Raw genomic sequence first — 19,138 nt, forward strand, 5'->3', positions numbered from 1 at the left:
CCCGGAGCGCTACTGCTATAAGGGTATGTGCACACGTTGCGGATTCGCAGCGTTTTTTGAGGTGCAGAAACGCTGCAGATCCACAATTGATTTACAGTACAATGTAACTGAATGAGAAAAAAAAACTGCTGTGCACACTTTGCGGAAAATCCGCTGCGGAAACGCTACAGTTTAAAAGAAGTAGCATGTCACTTCTTTTTTGTGAATCTGCAGCGTTTTTGTACCCATTCCATTATAGAAAACCGCAGGGGTAAAAAATGCAGCAAATCCGCCAGAAAACCGCAGCAAAAACGCACAAAAAACGCTGGGGAACCGCACAAAAAAACGCAACAGATCCGCAGGTGCTTTCTCTGCCAGGAGAGGCATAATCCGCACCAGAAATTCCTAATCCGCAACGTGTGCACATAGCCTAAAAGGTTTGCATGGCCGCTCGGTCATGCGCTAGTGTAAACTTATGCGTGTGTGGATGAATGCCTGTCGATAAATGAAAGCTCCGAATCATTCCCATCCCTAGTGTTGTTGCCTGCTCGCGAATGATATAGCTACCTTGCGCCCGACAGTGCTATCCTGCACAATTGCACAAGTTGCTAATCCAGTTAGCAGTGACGGCCAGAGTGGCGCCGTGCACAGATAGTGCGCTTTCCTAGCCCTACTTAGGGTGGTTAGTGGCATCTGCCAGAGTGGCGCTGCATGCACTCCTGTGCGGAAAATATTTACGTTAGTTTCCCTGGCACTGCAGTAGCGGTGTCAAGCGCAAGAGATCTAGAGGGACTTTTACCCTGAGTCTTGGGGCAGAGTTCTGTGTCGTCTTGCTTGTGCTCTCTGTGCGGTATCGCGGCCCTGTGACGCAACAGTGTTCGCTTCCTTCATACCAGGTGAAGCTAACCCACTAACCCGTGTGTATACTCACATTATACCGCCATATAGTCCGTCATAACCAAGCAGCAGGTGTCTTAGCTGCACGGTGGACCCCAGACTGCGAACGCACCTTATATCATCTCCAATTATTATTTGGTGCGTTCCGCCAGTCCTAAAACTCGGTGGCTATTTCGGCATAACAAAGGCTATGCGCACTTTTACTTTTTTGAGGAGTTTTTGGAGCAGAAATTCTCCAATGGTATGTACAACCAGAAACAACCTTGGCAAATCTGCTTCATGAAAATTACGAGTTTTTTTTTTTACCAAAGCAGCTTCGCCTGGGAAGACTCAGCGTATGCACTGGCATCTAAAAGGGGTTAAAAGATGAAACTTGTTCATTCATCCAAATAAAGCCTCCTGCTCAACACACTTGAAGGCATATAGTAAAGACCCTGGTGACGGAGTTACCAGAAAAACGTCTGTAAAGTTGCCAGTGAAGACACTTCAGGGAAACAATTGCTGGTGTTTCTCTTAGGCCGGGGACACACATAACGTATAAAAAAACGGTCCGTTTTTGACGGACGAGAATCGCACAAATGTTACCAAAACAGTGATCCGTGTGCAGTGCGAAGATGCGATTTTCTCGCATCAAATGATCCGTGTGACATCCGTGTGACATCCGTATGGCATCCGTATGGTGAGATTTTCTCACACACTTGCAAAATGAGCAAATAATGGCTGAGCCTTTCCTGTCACCTGCCTAATGCCTGAGAATTTCTCGCAAGTCACACTGATGGTCCGTGTGCTGTGCTATTTTTTCTCACCCCCATAGACTTTCATTGGCGATTCTCGGCCGAGAAACGCTGACAATCGCAGCATGCTGCGATTTCACTCGGATCCTGAATACGGCCGAGAAAATATCGGATGATGGGAGCTGCCCCATTGATTAACATTGGGACGAGTGCTATGCGATTTTTTATCGCATTGCACTCGTCCGTATTACGGTCTAGTGTGACCCCGGCCTTAAAGGGAACCTGTCACCCCGTTTTTTCAGATTGAGATAAAAATACTGTTAAATAGGGCCTGCGCTGTGCGTTATAATAGTGTATGTAGTGTACCCTGATTCCCCACCTATGCTGCGAAATACATTACCAAAGTCGCCGTTTTCGCCTGTCAATCAGGCTGGTCAGGTCAGGTGGGCGTGGTGACATCGCTGTTTCTTCCCCAGCTTTCCGTTGGTGGCGTAGTGGTGTGCGCATGTCCAAGTTCCGAATCCACTGCACGCAGGTGAAGCAAAAGCGCGCGATCTGCGCTATTACCCTTGTCATCGGTGGGGGCGGCCATCTTTCTGAGGCCACGCGTGCGCAGATGGAGTGCTCTGCTGCACGGGGCTTCAGGAAAATGGCCGCGGGATGCCGCGCGTGCGCAGATGGAGAGCACGGTGGCCATTTTCCCAAAGCCGAGTTTGCATCTCGGCTTCAGGAAAATGGCGGCCGCGATCTCCATCTGCGCACGCGCGGCATCCCATGGCCATTTTCCTGAAGCCCCGTGCAGCAGAGCACTCCATCTGCGCACGCGCGGCCTCAGGAAGATGGCTGCCCCCACCGATGACAAGGGTAATAGCGCAGATCGCGCGCTTTTGCTTCACCTGTGCGCAGTGGATTCGGAACTTGGACATGCGCACACCACTACGCCACCAACGGAAAGCTGGGGAAGAAACAGCGATGTCACCACGCCCACCTGACCTGACCAGCCTGATTGACAGGCGAAAACGGCGACTTTGGTAATGTATTTCGCAGCATAGGTGGGGAATCAGGGTACACTACATACACTATAGTAACGCACAGCGCAGGCCCTATTTAACAGTATTTTTATCTCAATCTGAAAAAGCGGGGTGACAGGTTCCCTTTAAGGGTTTTTGTGTTGGTGGTTCTGCCAGCATCTTAAAAAGGAAACATACCCAAAGAAGGAGATTTTCCTGAAGAGGTTTCCACTTGAAGAACTCGTTTTTGACAGCCATAAAAAAGAACACTGGCTCTCTAGTGACACCTATTGGAACTAGTTAACCTATAAATCAATATCCAACCCTCTCCTTGACACGACATGATTTTTAGCTTATTCCGCAGCAGTCAAAATCATTTTAAAAGGTAATCAAAATGTCACTTGTGCCCTCTGAATTATATTAATAAAAACTGCAACTCATTCCACACAAAAAACAGAGCTGGAAATACCCTGATTTCTGCTATGTATCACTATCTGGGCTGATTGCTGTCATTGTAAAAGGAATTTGTCACAAAGTTTTCCTTTGTAATATGAGAGCAGCAAGATATATGGGCAGAGACCCTGATTCCAACGATGCATCACTTACTGGACTGCTTGGTGCAGTTTTGATAAGATTCCCTGTTTTCCCTGCTGTAGTTGTAGTAGCGCTGAAAATATTGAGCCCTGTGTAACCCCGCCCACAGCAGCGATTCGTAGATTTCTGTGTACACTGTGATTGTCAGCAATCAGTGGTGGGGCGGGGTTACACAGAATAGCCTGACTAGCCTGCACATGGGACATAGTCAGGCTCCTGCTGAAAAAACACTGATTGTATTGAAACTATGGCATAAAATAAGTGACACTCTGGAATTAGTGTTTCTGTACCTCATGCTGCTTTCAGATTAAGTAGAAAAACCTGCTGACAGATTCCATTTAAAGGACTCTGTCAGCACAGAATGACAGTTCAAAAAAAGTCTCCCAGCTCTGTGCATCAGGGCTCAGCCTATCATTTGGATACACCTTGCCAGCTGCTTGTTTTCCCTCTTACCCCCTCTTCTTTGATTGACAGCTCTGGATGGAGATAGATGGGAACCAAGCATTTGGTAAGGTGTGTTTAGATGTTTCCACCCGCCATGGAGCAAGAAACATGTCTTGTGCATTGATTCTTCGGCCTGGAAAACGATTTTTGGAGGTATCCTTCAGTCAGTCTGCCTTATGGTAGTGTTTACTTCTCAAAGGCTTAGGGGAAGACGTAAAATTATCCAGAGCATGCGGCCACCACTGTTGACTGCATTCTCTATGAAGGTCTATCTGCAGGAGTACAATACAACAACCTGTAGTTCGATATCGGACAAGCCAGATCGACATCTCCAGCAACAATCAGTTGGCCGGCACCACCACCATACACATTAGTCTGTCGGCTGAACCTGTTGATATCGGAGGATTCAGCCGACATTAGTCTGATGTGTATGGGAGCCCATAGACCTACTCTGTATTTGTGAGCTTTGTAAAACTACCCACATCTTCAGAGATTCTTTGTTAAGCTGGCTTGTTGCAGCCATCAGGTGCTGTCAACTTATGCTAGATGGAAATGCTGCCCATGTTTCCCATTGAAGACCCGTGTATCGTTATCATCAGAGGCGTAGCTAGGGTTTTGGTTCAGGGGGGTCAAAACTTCTGAGTGGGCCCCTAACCAGGTAACCTTGATTACAACTGGGTGACGCACCCTAAGGGTATGTGCACACATCAGGATTTCTTGCAGAAATTTCCTGAAGAAAACCGGAAATTTTCTGCAAGAAATCCGGATTTTTTTTTTGCGTTTTTTTAGCATTTTGCAAGCGTAATTAGCTTGCAGAATGCTAAAGTTTTCCAAGCGATCTGTAGCATCGCTTGGAAAACTGACTGACAGGTTGGTCAATTTGACAAGTGTGACCAACTTTTTACTATAGATGCTGCCTATGCCGCATCTATAGTAAAGGATAGAATGTCTAAAAATAATAAAAAAATTTTTTTTAAAAATGGTTATACTTACCTGCAAACAGCCGATCTCCTCAGCGGCGTCCGTTCCTATAGATGGTGTGTGTGTGCAGGACCTTCGATGACGTCGCGGTTACGCGATCAATCACAGGACCGCGACGTCATCGCAGGTCCTTCACACAGACCATCTATAGGAACAGAAGCGGCAGCATGCACCGCTGAGAGGCGGGAAGACTCCGGGGCCATCAGAGGGTAAGTATATGACTATTTTTTATTTTAATTCTTTTATTTTTACTAATTATATGGTGCCCAGTCTGTGGAGTCTCCTCTCCTCCACCCTGGGTACCAACCGCACATAATCTGCTTACTTCCCGCATGGTGTGCACAGCCCCATGCGGAAAGTAAGCAGATCAATGCACTCCTAGGTGTGCGGAGTCACCGCAATTCCGCATTTTTAATGAACATGTTGCTTTTTTTCCCGCAATGCGATTTTTTTCGCGGAAAAAAAAGCAACATTTGCACTAGAAATGCGGAATACACTGTAATTAATAGGAGGCATATGTAAGCGTTTTTTTTTCGCGTTTTTATCACGTTTTTATAGCGAAAAAACCTCGAAAAATACTGAACGTGTGCACATGGCCTAAGGATTTCTCGCAGAAAATTCCTGAGAAAAACCGGACATTTTCTGCAAGAAATCCGCAAAAAAAAGCATGCGTTTTTGCCGCAATTCTGGCGCGTTTTTGCCGCGGTTTTGTCGCGTTTTTGCCGCAGTTTTTTCTGGACACTTCCCAATCCATTTTGTAGTGGGAAATCCGCAAAAAAAAGCAAAATTAATGAACATGTTGCGTTTTTTACCGCGGTGCGTTTTTTTCCCGGAAAAAAACGCATCATGTGCACAAAACATGCGGAATTCATTCTAAATGATGGGATGCTTATTGTATGCGGTTTTTTTGCGGTTTTATAGCGTTTTTATCGGGAAAAACCGCGAAAAAACCGCAACGTGTGCACACAGCCTAATAGTGGAGGAGAACCTCAGCAGATGACAGCACTGTTACTGAAGATAATCTCTATATAAAGACCAATATGGATATTACCGCCATATGGTCAATGGTAGTTACCAGTCCTACAGAACATATAAGAGATCACAGATGGTGACTTACCACTGACATTCTTTCTGATGGAATCGTTCACTTTTCCCGTCTTTTCCATCTGGCCCAGACCGACATGACAACTTCTTCCAGCCAGGACTCGGCTGCAGAGATTACAATAAAGACACATTTCAGTTCTCACATTCCAGCCATCACCATCTATTCCCAACCTGCACAAACTCCTCATCCTGCTGATACCCCAATACTGAGCCGCTGCTGCCGTATGTGTCCCTATTACTGCTCCTGCTGTGTGGTTCTCTGTGACCTCTAAATTCTAAAGCAACTCTCTAGAACAGTGTTCCCCAACTCTGGTCCTCAAGAGCCACCAACAGGTCATGTGTTCAGGATTTCCTTAGTATTGCCCAGGTGATAACTGCATCACCTTCACAGGCAATAATTCCATCACCTGTGAAATACAAAGGAAATCCTGAAAACATGACCTGTTGGTGGCTCTTGAGGACTGGAGTTGGGGAACACTGCTCTAGAATATAGTAATGCCAGGTGCAAGTGCCCTAGAAAGCAATGCCCACATTTTGTCCCCTAAAAAGTAATATTGCCCTGTGTGCGCCCCTTTGACCGTCACAGTAACCTGAGTTCCACTATAAGAATAAGTGCCCACTTTAAATTTAATAATATCCAGAGTCTTCCCCCTGTACAACTCCCCTATAAACAGTATGATGCTCTTTTATACACGGTATAATGCCCCCTCACTGTATAGTACCACCCACACAGTATACTGACCCCTCACTGTATATATACTGACCTCTTAGTGTCCCCGAAACTGATGGCTCTAACACTGAATAATGGCCTCGTCACAGTAATCTCCACACTGTATGATGGCCCCCCTTGATAGACTCCATATAGTGTACTGCACCAGATAGTCCTCCATATAGTATAATGCACTCCCCATAGGCCTCCATATAGTATGATGCACTCCCCCTAGTTAGACGCTATATATTATAATGCACTCCCCATAGGCACACTCTATATATAATGCACCCCCCATAGGCAGACTCTATAGTATAATGCACTCCCCATAGGCTGACTCTGTATAGTATAATCCAGCCCCCCATAGGCAGGGAGAGCTTAGATTAGAGCAGGCATGTTGGCGATGTTTAATTGCTATTGCAGTACTTGTATACCGCTGCTGTACCATTCAAACAAAAGTCCTTTTCAATGCTACATACTGTCCTTTCTCTAGTAAAACCAGTTACCTAAATTCAGTGTAGTGGTAGCTGGTGGAGGAGGGATAGTTTTGGATTAGAGGCATATAGACAGGGTTTACTTCCTTTCAGTCCTTCTATATGTATATTGCTGCTGCTCCCCTCTGTACCAGTCTGTCATCATAAATTTGTTTACTGTAAATGATATCTATAACTTTGTATGTAACCCTTCTCATGAACAGCACCATGGAATTAATGGTGCTATATAAATAATAATAACCTAAAAACAAAAGTCCTTTTCAGAGCTACATATTTTCTTTCCCCTTTTAATATCGGAAAGTTTACAGGCATATATTATATACCTAATTTAAAATGCGCAAGCCATACGGTAATGGACGGGGAAGTGGACATGCTGCTGATGGTGCATGCAGAGGCCATGGAACAGGTGAAACTGTGCCTGCTGCTGGAGCACAACAAACACACTCATCCACAATGAGTCCATTTTGCAGGGGAGAGCGGGACACAACTCTTGAAGCCAAAACAAGTGGTCAGTTGGATGGCAGATAGTGCTTCCAGTATGTTTCTCTGCACCACCCTGTCTTAGACATAGTCCAATTTCACTAACCAAGAGTGTGGACCACATATTCCTTATCCTGATCCTCCTTCCTCCCACCATTGCGAGTCCTGGGAGACAACTGATCCCACACTCGCACACTCTGAGGAGCTCTTTACACTTACATTTATTGATTCTGGCCTCACACCATACACCTTTCAAGAGGAACTTGAGGAGATCGTGTGTAGTGATGCCCAAATATTTGAGCCGCCACGGTCAGAATACGGCGGTGGGGAACAGGAATTAGTGTCTCAAGAGGTTGATGATGATGAGACACCGTGCATAAGACCCTCGTTTATGTCCAATACAGGGTGTATCGGAGTCCTTCTTCCTTCTAATATTTGACAATTCTTGCATTGTCCGCATAGGCTTTGTAAATTTCAGGTTCCCTTCTTCATAAATTAAACAGGTTGTATCTGACCATGTCACACACACCCCATGTCCAGATAAGGTAAATAAAATGTTAAAATTACATTTACTGGTGTCTACCTGTGGGTGTAGTTTTATTTCCCCCTCTACTATGTCATCGTCGACGTGGAAATACGACTGTAGATGGCCAGGCTATTAATGGATGGAGGAGGCGTTTTTTTCTCTTTTTAATTTTGGCTTATATACAAGAAAGAATGCTTCCACACATTTTTTTCCCTGTAAAATCCATTTTATCATTGGTTTTGTATGTTTTATTATCAGTCGAGCCCAACCGAGCGTTTGACCTGCTCAATTTGAGTACCAAGTACTCGAGCATTTTAGTACTCGGTCATCACTAGCCCTCATTAGTCAGCTAGGAACGGAGAGTATCCGTGAGGGGCCGTAGCATTACACCTCGACCCGTGTTGTCCCCACAGAGGAAAAACTGCTGTGAGGGACTGTAGTGTTACACCTCGATCCATGCGGTCCACGCAGAGGAAAACGGAAATTCCAGAGTGTGCTAGACTGTGCAAAGAGTAGAGGAAGTAAGCGAAGAAGATTGAAGTAAGGAATAAGAGTGTTTCCAGGGAAGAAGGAAATGTGGGTGATGGTGTTGCTTGTTGTTAAAGCGTCCTTGAAATTAAATTCCTACTATCTGCTGTAATAGTTCATACAAACTTATTCTTCAGTAAAAAAAAAGTTTATTTTTGAATGGTGGTCTCCCTCATTGCACTGTGAATCAACTGGTTCTGGCAAACCGGCAACATTGGTTACATGTGTCCTGCATGGGCGTAACGCCCTCACAGCACAAGGACGGCACAAGTCCACACACTGCCCCGTGCCACGCTACACTTCTGTTGGCTCATATGGAAAAGGGTGAGGACTATGGGAAATAGATATTATTCGTAGGTAAGCAAACAAGGAAGCACTGTGCATGAAATGTCACTGTAGCAATAAAGAATATCAAAATCAAAATAGAGAAATGTACCTTGTATTTAAAAGAATTGTCCAAGCATTCATATTCTCTAGAACAAGTGCTGTTAAGTGGGGGTGCCTGACCACTACCGATCCGATATTGATGACCTATCAACATGAAGTATCCAAACAACCTCTTTAAGAAAAAAAGAAAAAAAAGTAGAAGTCATATTGCCCAGTTCTATTATATAATTCTGACAAGAGCAATTTGATACAGCAAAATCAGATCTTCTAATTTGCACTGAGGAGGGGCAACACCTCGAAACATGTGTCTGTAAATTGAGATTCTGGTTTAGCTTACCCTAAGTCATGTGACAAGGCTCGTTAAAGGGTTGATATTGACTTTTAGGATTTCTACTTCCAATAGGTGGCGCTAAAGTACATGTCCTCTTACTCTCTGAAGAGGCAATTTGCATACCTTTCTGAAATCTATGAAATACTGTTACTTTTTTGTGTACATTTCAGGAGCAATGTCCAGGCAGCTACAGAAGGCCTCAGTCACCCTTGTAGGAGATCAAACCTGTAAAAAATTCTACCCCATTCAGATTAGCCCCAGAATGATGTGTGCCGGTTTCATGCAGGGCGGTGTGGACAGTTGCTCTGTAAGTACTCTATTTTTTTAATTCTATCTTACCTCATCCCAACCTTGCTGCCTTATTTATCTAAGCCCTCACCACCTCTACCACTTACCAACCTATCACTAACCCCATTTTTTTTTCAGTCTTCTTGCAAACATGCAACCATAACACACATTCTTAAAGAAGCCCTCCCATCAAAATTTTTATCATATTATATAGCACAGTGCACTTAGGCTACGTCCCCACGGTCCTTAATCGGCACCGCTTTGCACGCAGCACATGTCCGCTCTGTCCAAAGCGCTGCCAGCTTTTGAGCGCAGGTGATTCCGCATGTGTTCATTGAACATTGCACAGGTGATATTTATGTTGTGGAGACTGAGCGTCTCTGCAAGAGAAATAGACATGCTGCAGTCTGGAAAGAGGCGCCGCATGTCCGTCTCCACAGGGAAGCCGTGGGTGCACGCATAGTGGGCATGGGATTTCTTGAAATCCTATCCACTATACTGTAACATCTGGATGCTGCGGGTTGGATGCAGCGGATGTATGCAGCGTTGAACGCGCAGCATTTACTGACCGTGGGAACGTACCCTTTGCTCATGTTGTCCTTCTAACCAGCTAATTCTGTTTTCCATTAGATTTATGATATCACGTGATTAAAAACAGTATAGCTGAATCCTTCTAAGCTCGATGTAGAAACAAGTCAATTTTCACTGTATGAGCCATGAGTCACTGCAAAAGTCCCTGGCAGAGGGGAAGAGAGAGCAGCTGGGTCAGGGGTCGAAGAAGGGAATGATAAATGCAGAGAAAAGAGACGGTTTTCTTAGAGAGGAGAAAAAAAAGAATTAAAGGGGTTTTCCCATGACAAAAGTTGATTTATTCACTAGATCTTGAAATAAAAATAAGATCCATAATTGGATGTGTATAAAAAAAAATGTTCCTGTGCTGAGATAATCTTATAAATGTGCCCCTGCTGTGTACTGTGTAATGGCTGTGTCTGACCGTGATGGAACATGGTTTGATAATACCACATCTCCTTGGCAGGGGAGGAAGCAAGAGAGTATACAGACAGGACAGCAGGGGATTTCAGAAGAAGTTGATTAATTAGTGGATTGTCCGCCACTCGACAACCCAAGCCTACTCATTTCAGAAGTCCAAATAAAATATAAATGGCGCATACTCGCTTCCTGCAGCAGTGCCGTTCCAGCAATGTCTGTGCCTCTGTTCCTTGCGGTGACGTGACATTGTAGAGTCACTATCAGGTTGCAGTCAATGTGCTGCTGCTCTTTGGCTAGATTGTCAATATTCCATTGGGTCAGGCATCCGCTCTGATGAAATATTAACCCCTTTACCCCCAAAGGTGGTTTGCACATTAATGACCAGGCCAATTTTTACAATTCTGACCACTGTCCCTTTATGAGGCTATAACTCTGGAACGCTTCAACGGATCCCCGTGATTCTGACATTGTTTTCTCGAGACATATTGTACTTCATGATAGTGATAAAATTTCTTTGATATTACCTGGGTTTATTTGTGAAAAAAATGGAAATTTGGCAAAAATTTCACAATTTTCCAACTTTGAATTTTTATGCAATTAAATCACAGAAATATGTCACACAAAATACTTAATAAGTAACATTTCCCACATGTCTACTTAACATCAGCACAATTTTGGAACCAAAATTTTTTTTTGTTAGGGAGTCGTAAGGGTTAATAGTTGACCAGCAAGTTCTCATTTTTACAACACCACTTTTTTTTTAGGGACCACATCTCATTTGAAGTCATTTTGAGGGGTCTATACGATAGAAAATAACCAAGTGTGACACAATTCTAAAAACTGAACCCCTCAAGGTGCTCAAAACCACATTCAAGAAGTTTATTAACCCCTCAGGTGTTTCACAGGAATTTTTGGAATGTTTAAATAAAAATGAACATTTAACTTTTTTTCACAAAAAAATTACTTCAGCTCCAATTTGTTTTATTTTACCAAGGGTAACAAGAGAAAATGGACCCCAAAAGTTGTTGAACAATTTGTCCTGAGTACGCCGATACCCCATATGTGGGGATAAACCACTGTTTGGGCGCATGACAGAGCTCGGAAGCGAAGGAGCGCCATTTGACTTTTCAATGCAAAATTGACTGGAATTGAGATGGGACACCATGTTGGGTTTGGAGAGCCCCTGATGTGCCTAAACATTGAAACCCCCCATAAGTGACACCATTTTGTAAAGTAGACCCCCTAAGGAACTTATCTAGATGTGTGGTGAGCACTTTGACTCATTAAGCGATTCACAGAAGTTTATAATGCATAGCCGTAAAAATAAAAAATCATATTTTTTCGCAAAAATGATCCTTTTGCCCCCAATTTTTTATTTTCCCAAAGGTAAGAGAAGAAATTGGACCCCAAAAGTTGTTGTACAATTTGTCCTAAGTACGCTGATACCCCATATGTGGGGGTAAACCACTGTTTGGGCGGATGGGAGAGCTCGGAAGGGAAGGAGCGCCGTTTGACTTTTCAATGCAAATTTGACAGGAATTGAGATGGGACGCCATGTTGCGTTTGGAGAGCCTCTGATGTGCCTAAACATTGAAACCCCCCGCAAGTGACACCATTTTGGAAAGTAGACCCCCTAAGGAACTTATCTAGATGTGTGGTGAGCACTTTGACTCATTAAGCGATTCACAGAAGTTTATAATGCATAGCCGTAAAAATAAAAAATCATATTTTTTCACAAAAATTATCTTTTCGCCCCCAATTTTTTATTTTCCCAAGGGTAAGAGAAGAAATTGTACCCCAAAAGTTGTGGTACAATTTGTCCTGAGTACGCTGATACCCCATATGTGGGGGGAACCACCGTTTGGGTACATGGGAGGGCTCGGAAGGGAAGGAGCGCCATTTGGAATGCAGACTTAGATGGAATGGTCTGCAGGCGTCACATTGCGTTTGCAGAGCCCCTAATGTACCTAAATATTAGAAACCCCCCACAAGTGACCCCATATTGGAAATTAGACCCCCCAAGGAACTTATCTAGGTGTTTTGTGAGAACTTTGAACCCCAAAGTGTTTCATTACAGTTTATAACGCAGAGCCGTGAAAATAAAATCTTTTTTTTTTCCACAAAAACTTTTTGGAGCCCCCTGTTTTGTATTTTTCCAAGAGTAGCAGTTGAAATTGGACCCCAAACGTTGTTGTCCAATTTGTCCTGAGTATGCTGATACCCCATATGTGGGGGGAAACCACCGTTTGGGTGCGTGGGAGGGCTCGGAAGGGAAGGAGCACTGTTTTACTTTTTCAACGCAGAATTGGCTGGAATTGAGATTGGACGCCATGTCGCGTTTGGAGAGCCCCTGATGTGCCTAAACAGTGGAAACCCCCCAATTATAACTGAAACCCTAATCCAAACACACCCCTAACCCCATTCCTAACAGTAACCCTAACCACACCTCTAACCCTAATCCCAACCCTATTCCCAACCGTAAATGTAATCCTAACCCTAACTTTAGCCCCAACCCTAACCCTAACTTTAGCCCCAACCCTAACTGTAGCCTTAACCCTAGCCCCAACCCTAGCCCTAACCCTAATGGGAAAATGGAAATAAATAATTTTTTTTTATTTTTCCCTAACTAATGAAGGGGATTTGATTTACTTTTATAGCAAAAAATATTTTTTGCGCTACCACATTTTGAGAGCTGTAATTTTTCCATATTTGGGTGTACAGAGTCATGTAGGTCTTGTTTTTTGCAGGACGAGTTGACGTTTTTATTGGTAACATTTTCGGGCACGTGACATTTTTTGATCACTTTTTATTCCGATTTTTGTGAGGCAGAATGACCAAAAACCAGTTATTCATGAATTTCTTTTGGGGGAGGCATTTATACCGTTCCGCGTTTGGTAAAATGGATAAAGCAGTTTTATTCTTCGGGTCAGTACGATACAGCGATACCTCATTTATATCATTTTTTTATGTTTTGGCACTTTTATATGATGAAAACTATTTTATAGAAAAAATAATTATTTTTGCATCGCTTTATTCTGAGGACTATAACTTTTTTCTTTTTTCTTTGATGACGCTGTATGGCGGCTCAATTTTTGCGGGACAAGATGACGTTTTCAGCGGTACCATGGTTATTTATATCCATCTTTCTGATTGCGTGTTGTTCCTCTTTTTGTTTGGCAGTATGATAATAAAGCGTTGTTTTTTGCCTCTTTTTTTTTTATGGTGATCACTGAAGGGGTTAACTAGTGGGACAGTTTTATAGGTCGGGTCGTTACGGACGTGGCAATACTAAATATGTGTACTTTTATTGTTTTTTTTTATTTAAAGAAATGTATTTATAGGAACAATATATATATATATTTTTTTAGGAATTTTTTTTAGGAATTTTTGTTTTATTTTTTTACACATGTGAATATTTTTTTTTACACTATAACATTGCTCCAGGGGGGGGGGGGCATCATGTTATAGTGTAAGACCGCTGATCTGACACTTTGCTGTGCACTGTGTCAGATCAGCGATCTGACGTGCACTTCTGCAGGCTTACCAGCGCTTGCTCTGAGCAGGTGCTGGTTAGCCACCTCCCTGCAGGACCCGGATGCAGACCTGTGGCCATTTTGGATCCTGGTCTGCTGCAGGGAGGAGGAGGTAAGAGACCCTCGCAGCAACGCGATCACATCGCGTTGCTCCGGGTGTCTCAGAGAAGCACACAGGGAGCCCTCTCCCTGCGCGATGCTTCCCTATACCGCCGGAACACTGCGATCATGTTTGATCGCAGTGAGCCGGGGGTTAATGTGCCGGGGCGGTCCGTGACCGCTCCTGGCACATAGTGCCTGATGTCAGTTGCGATAGTCAGCTGACACCCGGCCACGCTCCCCCCGTGAGCGCGGCCGATCGCTATGATGTACTATCCCGTCGGTGGTCATACGGGCCCACCCCACCTCGACGGGATAGTACGTCTAATGTCAGAAAGAGGTTACAGGCTGCGGCCTGCACGTGAAAAGTCATGTCACTTTCTGGGAACAACGTTGCCAACATTACAGGAACGACGCTGCAGCACGTGGTGAGTATATACCGTTTTTATTTTAAATGGGCTCCTGAAATAGTAAAACTGTGGTTGTCCAGTAGTGGTGAAGCAATTTAACCTGTCCTCTTTATGTAGCCCCATCTCACTATTCTGGTTTACCTCAAAACTGCTTGAACACCATGTCCGCCCTGATCTGTCCTTCTACCAGTTATCAAAAACGCCCTCATCTCCCACCTAGAATACTACAACATCCTTCTTTGCGGCCTCCAAATTAAAACTTTTACGCCTTTCAAATTCACCCTCAATTCTGCTGCCCAATAAATCCATCCCTCTCTTTGTGAATTTCTGCACTACCAATAACCAAGCAAGTTCAATCTAAAATACTAACAATGATGCACCTACAAGGCTGTCCATATCCTGTCCCCTCCATAATACACCCACCTAAACTCCTGCTATCTCCCCACACTGATCATGAGAATTTGGGATTTTTGTTACCTGTTCTCCACTGGCCACAAGGCTGTACCCAAAAAGAATTAAATGGATTCAATTCCTACTGTCTGGGATCAAGCTGTGATCCAAAGGCGTGATCCCCAATAATCCAACAATCATTACCTATCTAGTTGATATTTTGAAGTTATTGTTTGCTAAAATACCCCTTTAGGCTATGTGCACACGTTGCGGATTTTGCTGCGGATCCGCAGCAGTTTTCCATGAGTTTATAGTACCATGTAAACCTATGAAAAACATAATCCGCAGTGCACATGCTGCAGAAAAAAACGCGCGGAAACGTAGTGTTGTTTATTCCGCAGCATGTCAATTCTTTGTGCGGATTTCGCAGCGGTTTACACCTGCTCAATAATAGGAATCCGCAGGTGTAAAACCGAAGGTGCAATCCGAACAAAATCCGCAAAAAAATCGCGGTAAATCTGCGGTAATTCCGCAGTGCGGTTTTCCTGCGGATTTACCAAAATCAGTCTGGAAAAATCTGCAAAGTAATCCGCAGCGTGTGCACATACCCTTAAACCTTTTTTATATGTAGAGCATCCTGAAATTAATGTTTTAATATATATATATATATATATATATATACATATATATATATATATATATATATATATATATATTAGCATGCAATCAGACCAATTAATATTGCTTCAGCACATGTATAATTTGGGTCATTTCCACTTAAATGGGTTGTCAAGCACTAAGATATTGATGACCTGTTCATTGGAAAGGTCATCAATATGAGATCAGTGGAGGAGGTCTGACCCCTGTCACCTCCAGTAAACAGCTAAAATTTGCTCCGGCAGGAGGCAGATGTATGGAGTGAAACACTCCCGCTCCGTCCATTGCTTAGTAACCGATGATCAGCGTGGGTGCCGGATGACCTCGAGAGGTTAGTTCCAGACAAACCCTTTAAAAGGAACCTGTCACCCCCAAAATCGAAGGTGAGCTAAGCCCAACAGCATCAGGAGCTTATCTACAGTATTCTGGAATACTGTAGATAAGCCCCGGATGTATCCTGAAAGATGAGAAAAAGAGGTTAGATTATACTCACCCAGGGGCGGTCCCGGTACGATGGGCGTTGCGGTCCAGGGCCTCCTATCTTCTTATGATAACGTCCTCTTCTTGTATTAACGCTGTGTCTCCGGCAGAAAAATAGGGCAGACAAAGTACGCCGTCAGCGTGAATACAAGAAGAGGACGTCATCCACTCCCGGGATGTGGACCGCTGATATCAGAGCGGTTTTCCTTGGCCCAACGAAGAATGTGGCCTACCTCGGTCATGGCTGCCTTGCTGCGTGTTCCCCCCTGCCGGTTGATTTATGCCACAGCCGTGGCATTGTCAGACTGAATCCTGATGGGACGACCCGTCAGGAAGGGATGGAATTGAAGAAGAGCCAACCTGATTGCCCGTATTTCCAGGATGTTGATGGGCAGGCGAGCTTCCTGAAGAGACCAGCGGCCCTGAGCAGTGTGATGGTGGAACACTGCTCCCCAGCCCAGAAGACTGGCATCTGTTGTTACAACTAGCCAATGTACTGGGAGGAAGGACTTCGCTTGATTCAGGGAGCACTTCAAAGTCCACCACCTGAGAGACTGTGTGACTCACTGGGGAAGGAGGAAACGACGATCGAGAGATAACGGGTTCCTGTCCCAAACAACCAGGAGGGCATGCTGTAAGTGGCAGAGGTGTAGTTGAGCGAATGGGACATCCTCCATGGCTGCTACCATCCTGCCGAGGACTCTCATACTGAAACATAGAGAGTGAGAATGAGGTTGGGAGAGCTTCTGAGCTTCCCGCTGTAAGACTGTGATCTTTTCCGGGGGAAGAAGTACTAACCCCTGGGACGAGTCCAGTATCATAACTAAAAAGGAAATTCGCTGAGCCGGTACTGGGGAAGATTTTTTGAAGTTTATCTTACAACCCAGGCGAGAAAGAGTATCTATTGTGATGTTCACGGCCTCCTTGCAGATGCGGAAAGAGGGGCCTTTGATGAGGATATCGTCTAGATACGGTAACACCACCACACCTCGGGTATGAAAGATGGCCACGACAGCCACCATGACCTTGGTGAATGCCCTGGGAGCGGTGGTGAGGCTGAAGGGCAGAGCAGCAAATTGAAAGTGATCTTCCTGAACTGCGAAGCAAAGGAACCTTTGGTGAGAAGGTAAAATGGGAATGTGTAGGTAAGCGTCCTGGATGTCTATGGACGCCAGGAACTCGCCTTTTTCCATGGAGGCGATGACAGAACGAAGCGATTCCATCCGGAACCGTCACACCCTGACAAACTTGTTCAGCAGTTTTATGTCTAGTATGGGCCGTACTGTACCGTCCTTCTTTGGAACAATGAACAGGTTTGAATAAAAACCTTGAAACCTTTCGCTTTGAGGGACTGGGATAATAACCCCGTCTTCTTTTAGAGAGCTTATGGCCTGGAAGAACTCTGATGCCTTTGCCCTGGGAGAAGACAAGAAGAAGCGATTTGGTGGAAGAGAGAATTCTGTCTTGTATCCGGAGGACACTAGGTCGCAGACCCATTCGTCGTGAACGGCTGAGAGCCACGCGTCGCTGAAGGAAAGCAGGTGACCGCCTACTTTGAGGGTGTCCTCCGGATACTGCAGGGAGTCATTGTGTGGGAGACCTGCCCGGTCTGGACCCCGACTGCCTAGGCCTGCCTCTCCAAGAAGGGGAAGGTTTGCAAGAGGTCTGAGGACCTCTATCCCGCCATTGTGCTCGGCCAGGTCCAGAAGATGTGGAAGTAGAGGACAAATTTGAGTTGAAGCGAAAAAAATCAGGACGGATCCTGTGAGATTCAACGATTTCCTTAAATTCAGGATGAGTAGCGAATACCTTGTGAGCTCATTTGGTACTCTTAAAGGACACGGCATGATCCGTTTTAGATAAAGGTTCCTCCTCAAGTTTCAAAGTCTTATTCACCGACTCAGAGAGTTTCCTGATCGTGATGAAATTCCTGATCTAGGGACGTGTCAGAACCATCCTCTGAAATGGGTGCTCTGCTAGCCCCAAAGGAAGGGGAGCGAGAAATGGAGCTCTCAGAACTCGAATCCCGGTGATGGTCTGGGGATATGGCACGAGTCCTTTTTCTGGAAGGGCGAGAGCCTTTTGGCAAGGTACGACCCCTAGAGTACGAGGGGTTTTGAGGATCGGAAACGTCGTCCGTAAGAGTGCCCTGGTTAGAGGAGGGGTCTCGGAACGATTCTAACGCTTTTGCCAGGGATGCCATAGACCAGATAAGGGAGGTAGCCCACTCAGGGGGACCAGGCTCACTAGGTTCGGTGTCAGTAACAGGTGGTTCCTGAGCAGTCACTGGTTCACAAGCTGTGCACAATGCAGTATTGTGACCCTGGGGTAATGAGACCTTACAAGAGGTACATGCAGCGAAAAATACAGAGTGGGTTTTCCCAGACTTTTTGTGGGGCCTTGATTGAGACATCGTAGCCTTGAGGAGAGTGCTCACTAGCAGGGGAAGGGTTAAGCTATGTATCTGCAGCTTACCCAGGTCCTGTGTCTTGAGTCTCCAGGGGAGGTCCGCAATGTATGGTCCTGAATCCAGCACCGCTGATAAGGAAGGCTGGAGCAGTGCTGCAGCATCAGCGCTGTGGGTATCCCAAGATGGCCGCTGAGATTTGTGAGATCGCTTCTCAGGGAACGAGCTGGAAAAGGGGGGCGGCGGTAATTGCCAGTGAGCGTGGCCAAGAACTCCGGCCTGTATGCAGGAAAAAGCCGGGGACTAAATTTTTTAAGCTTGCGGTTGCGGCGTCGCGACCGCTATTAGTGCCATCCTGAGCGGTGCTCCGTTATAGAAAACGCCACCCTGCGGACCACCCACAGACCCGGGCTTTATACCCTAGAGGTGCGGACCTACTATACCCCGGGGACCAGGACCCCCCCCCCCCCCGAGCACACTCACGGTAGATGCGTTGGGCCGCTGCTCAATCCACAGTGACCATAGTCAGGGAGGGGGTGGAGAGCTTCTGCCACCTTGCGTCATCCGCTATATCAGTGGTGATGCAGTGGGGGGCTGCACGAACGCCATACATAATGTGTCCGGCTATGCACCTGGCTCCAGGAGAGGTAGATGGAGGGCTACTCCATGTGGTCGCCTGCTATGGA

General features: G+C 45.3%; 1 protein-coding gene across 1 annotated transcript in view; it reads left to right on the forward strand.

The window, feature by feature from the left end:
- Nucleotides 1-19,138, forward strand: part of TMPRSS9 (transmembrane serine protease 9) — a 229,271-nt gene that overhangs the window by 182,973 nt on the left and 27,160 nt on the right. The window contains exon 18 of the mRNA XM_069740847.1: nt 9,369-9,505. Coding sequence (XP_069596948.1) covers nt 9,369-9,505 — 137 coding nt within the window. The remainder of the gene's footprint in view (nt 1-9,368; nt 9,506-19,138) is intronic.

This window comes from Ranitomeya imitator, chromosome 1 (genome assembly GCF_032444005.1).
Source record: "Ranitomeya imitator isolate aRanImi1 chromosome 1, aRanImi1.pri, whole genome shotgun sequence".
Classification (NCBI taxonomy): Eukaryota; Metazoa; Chordata; class Amphibia; order Anura; family Dendrobatidae; genus Ranitomeya; species Ranitomeya imitator.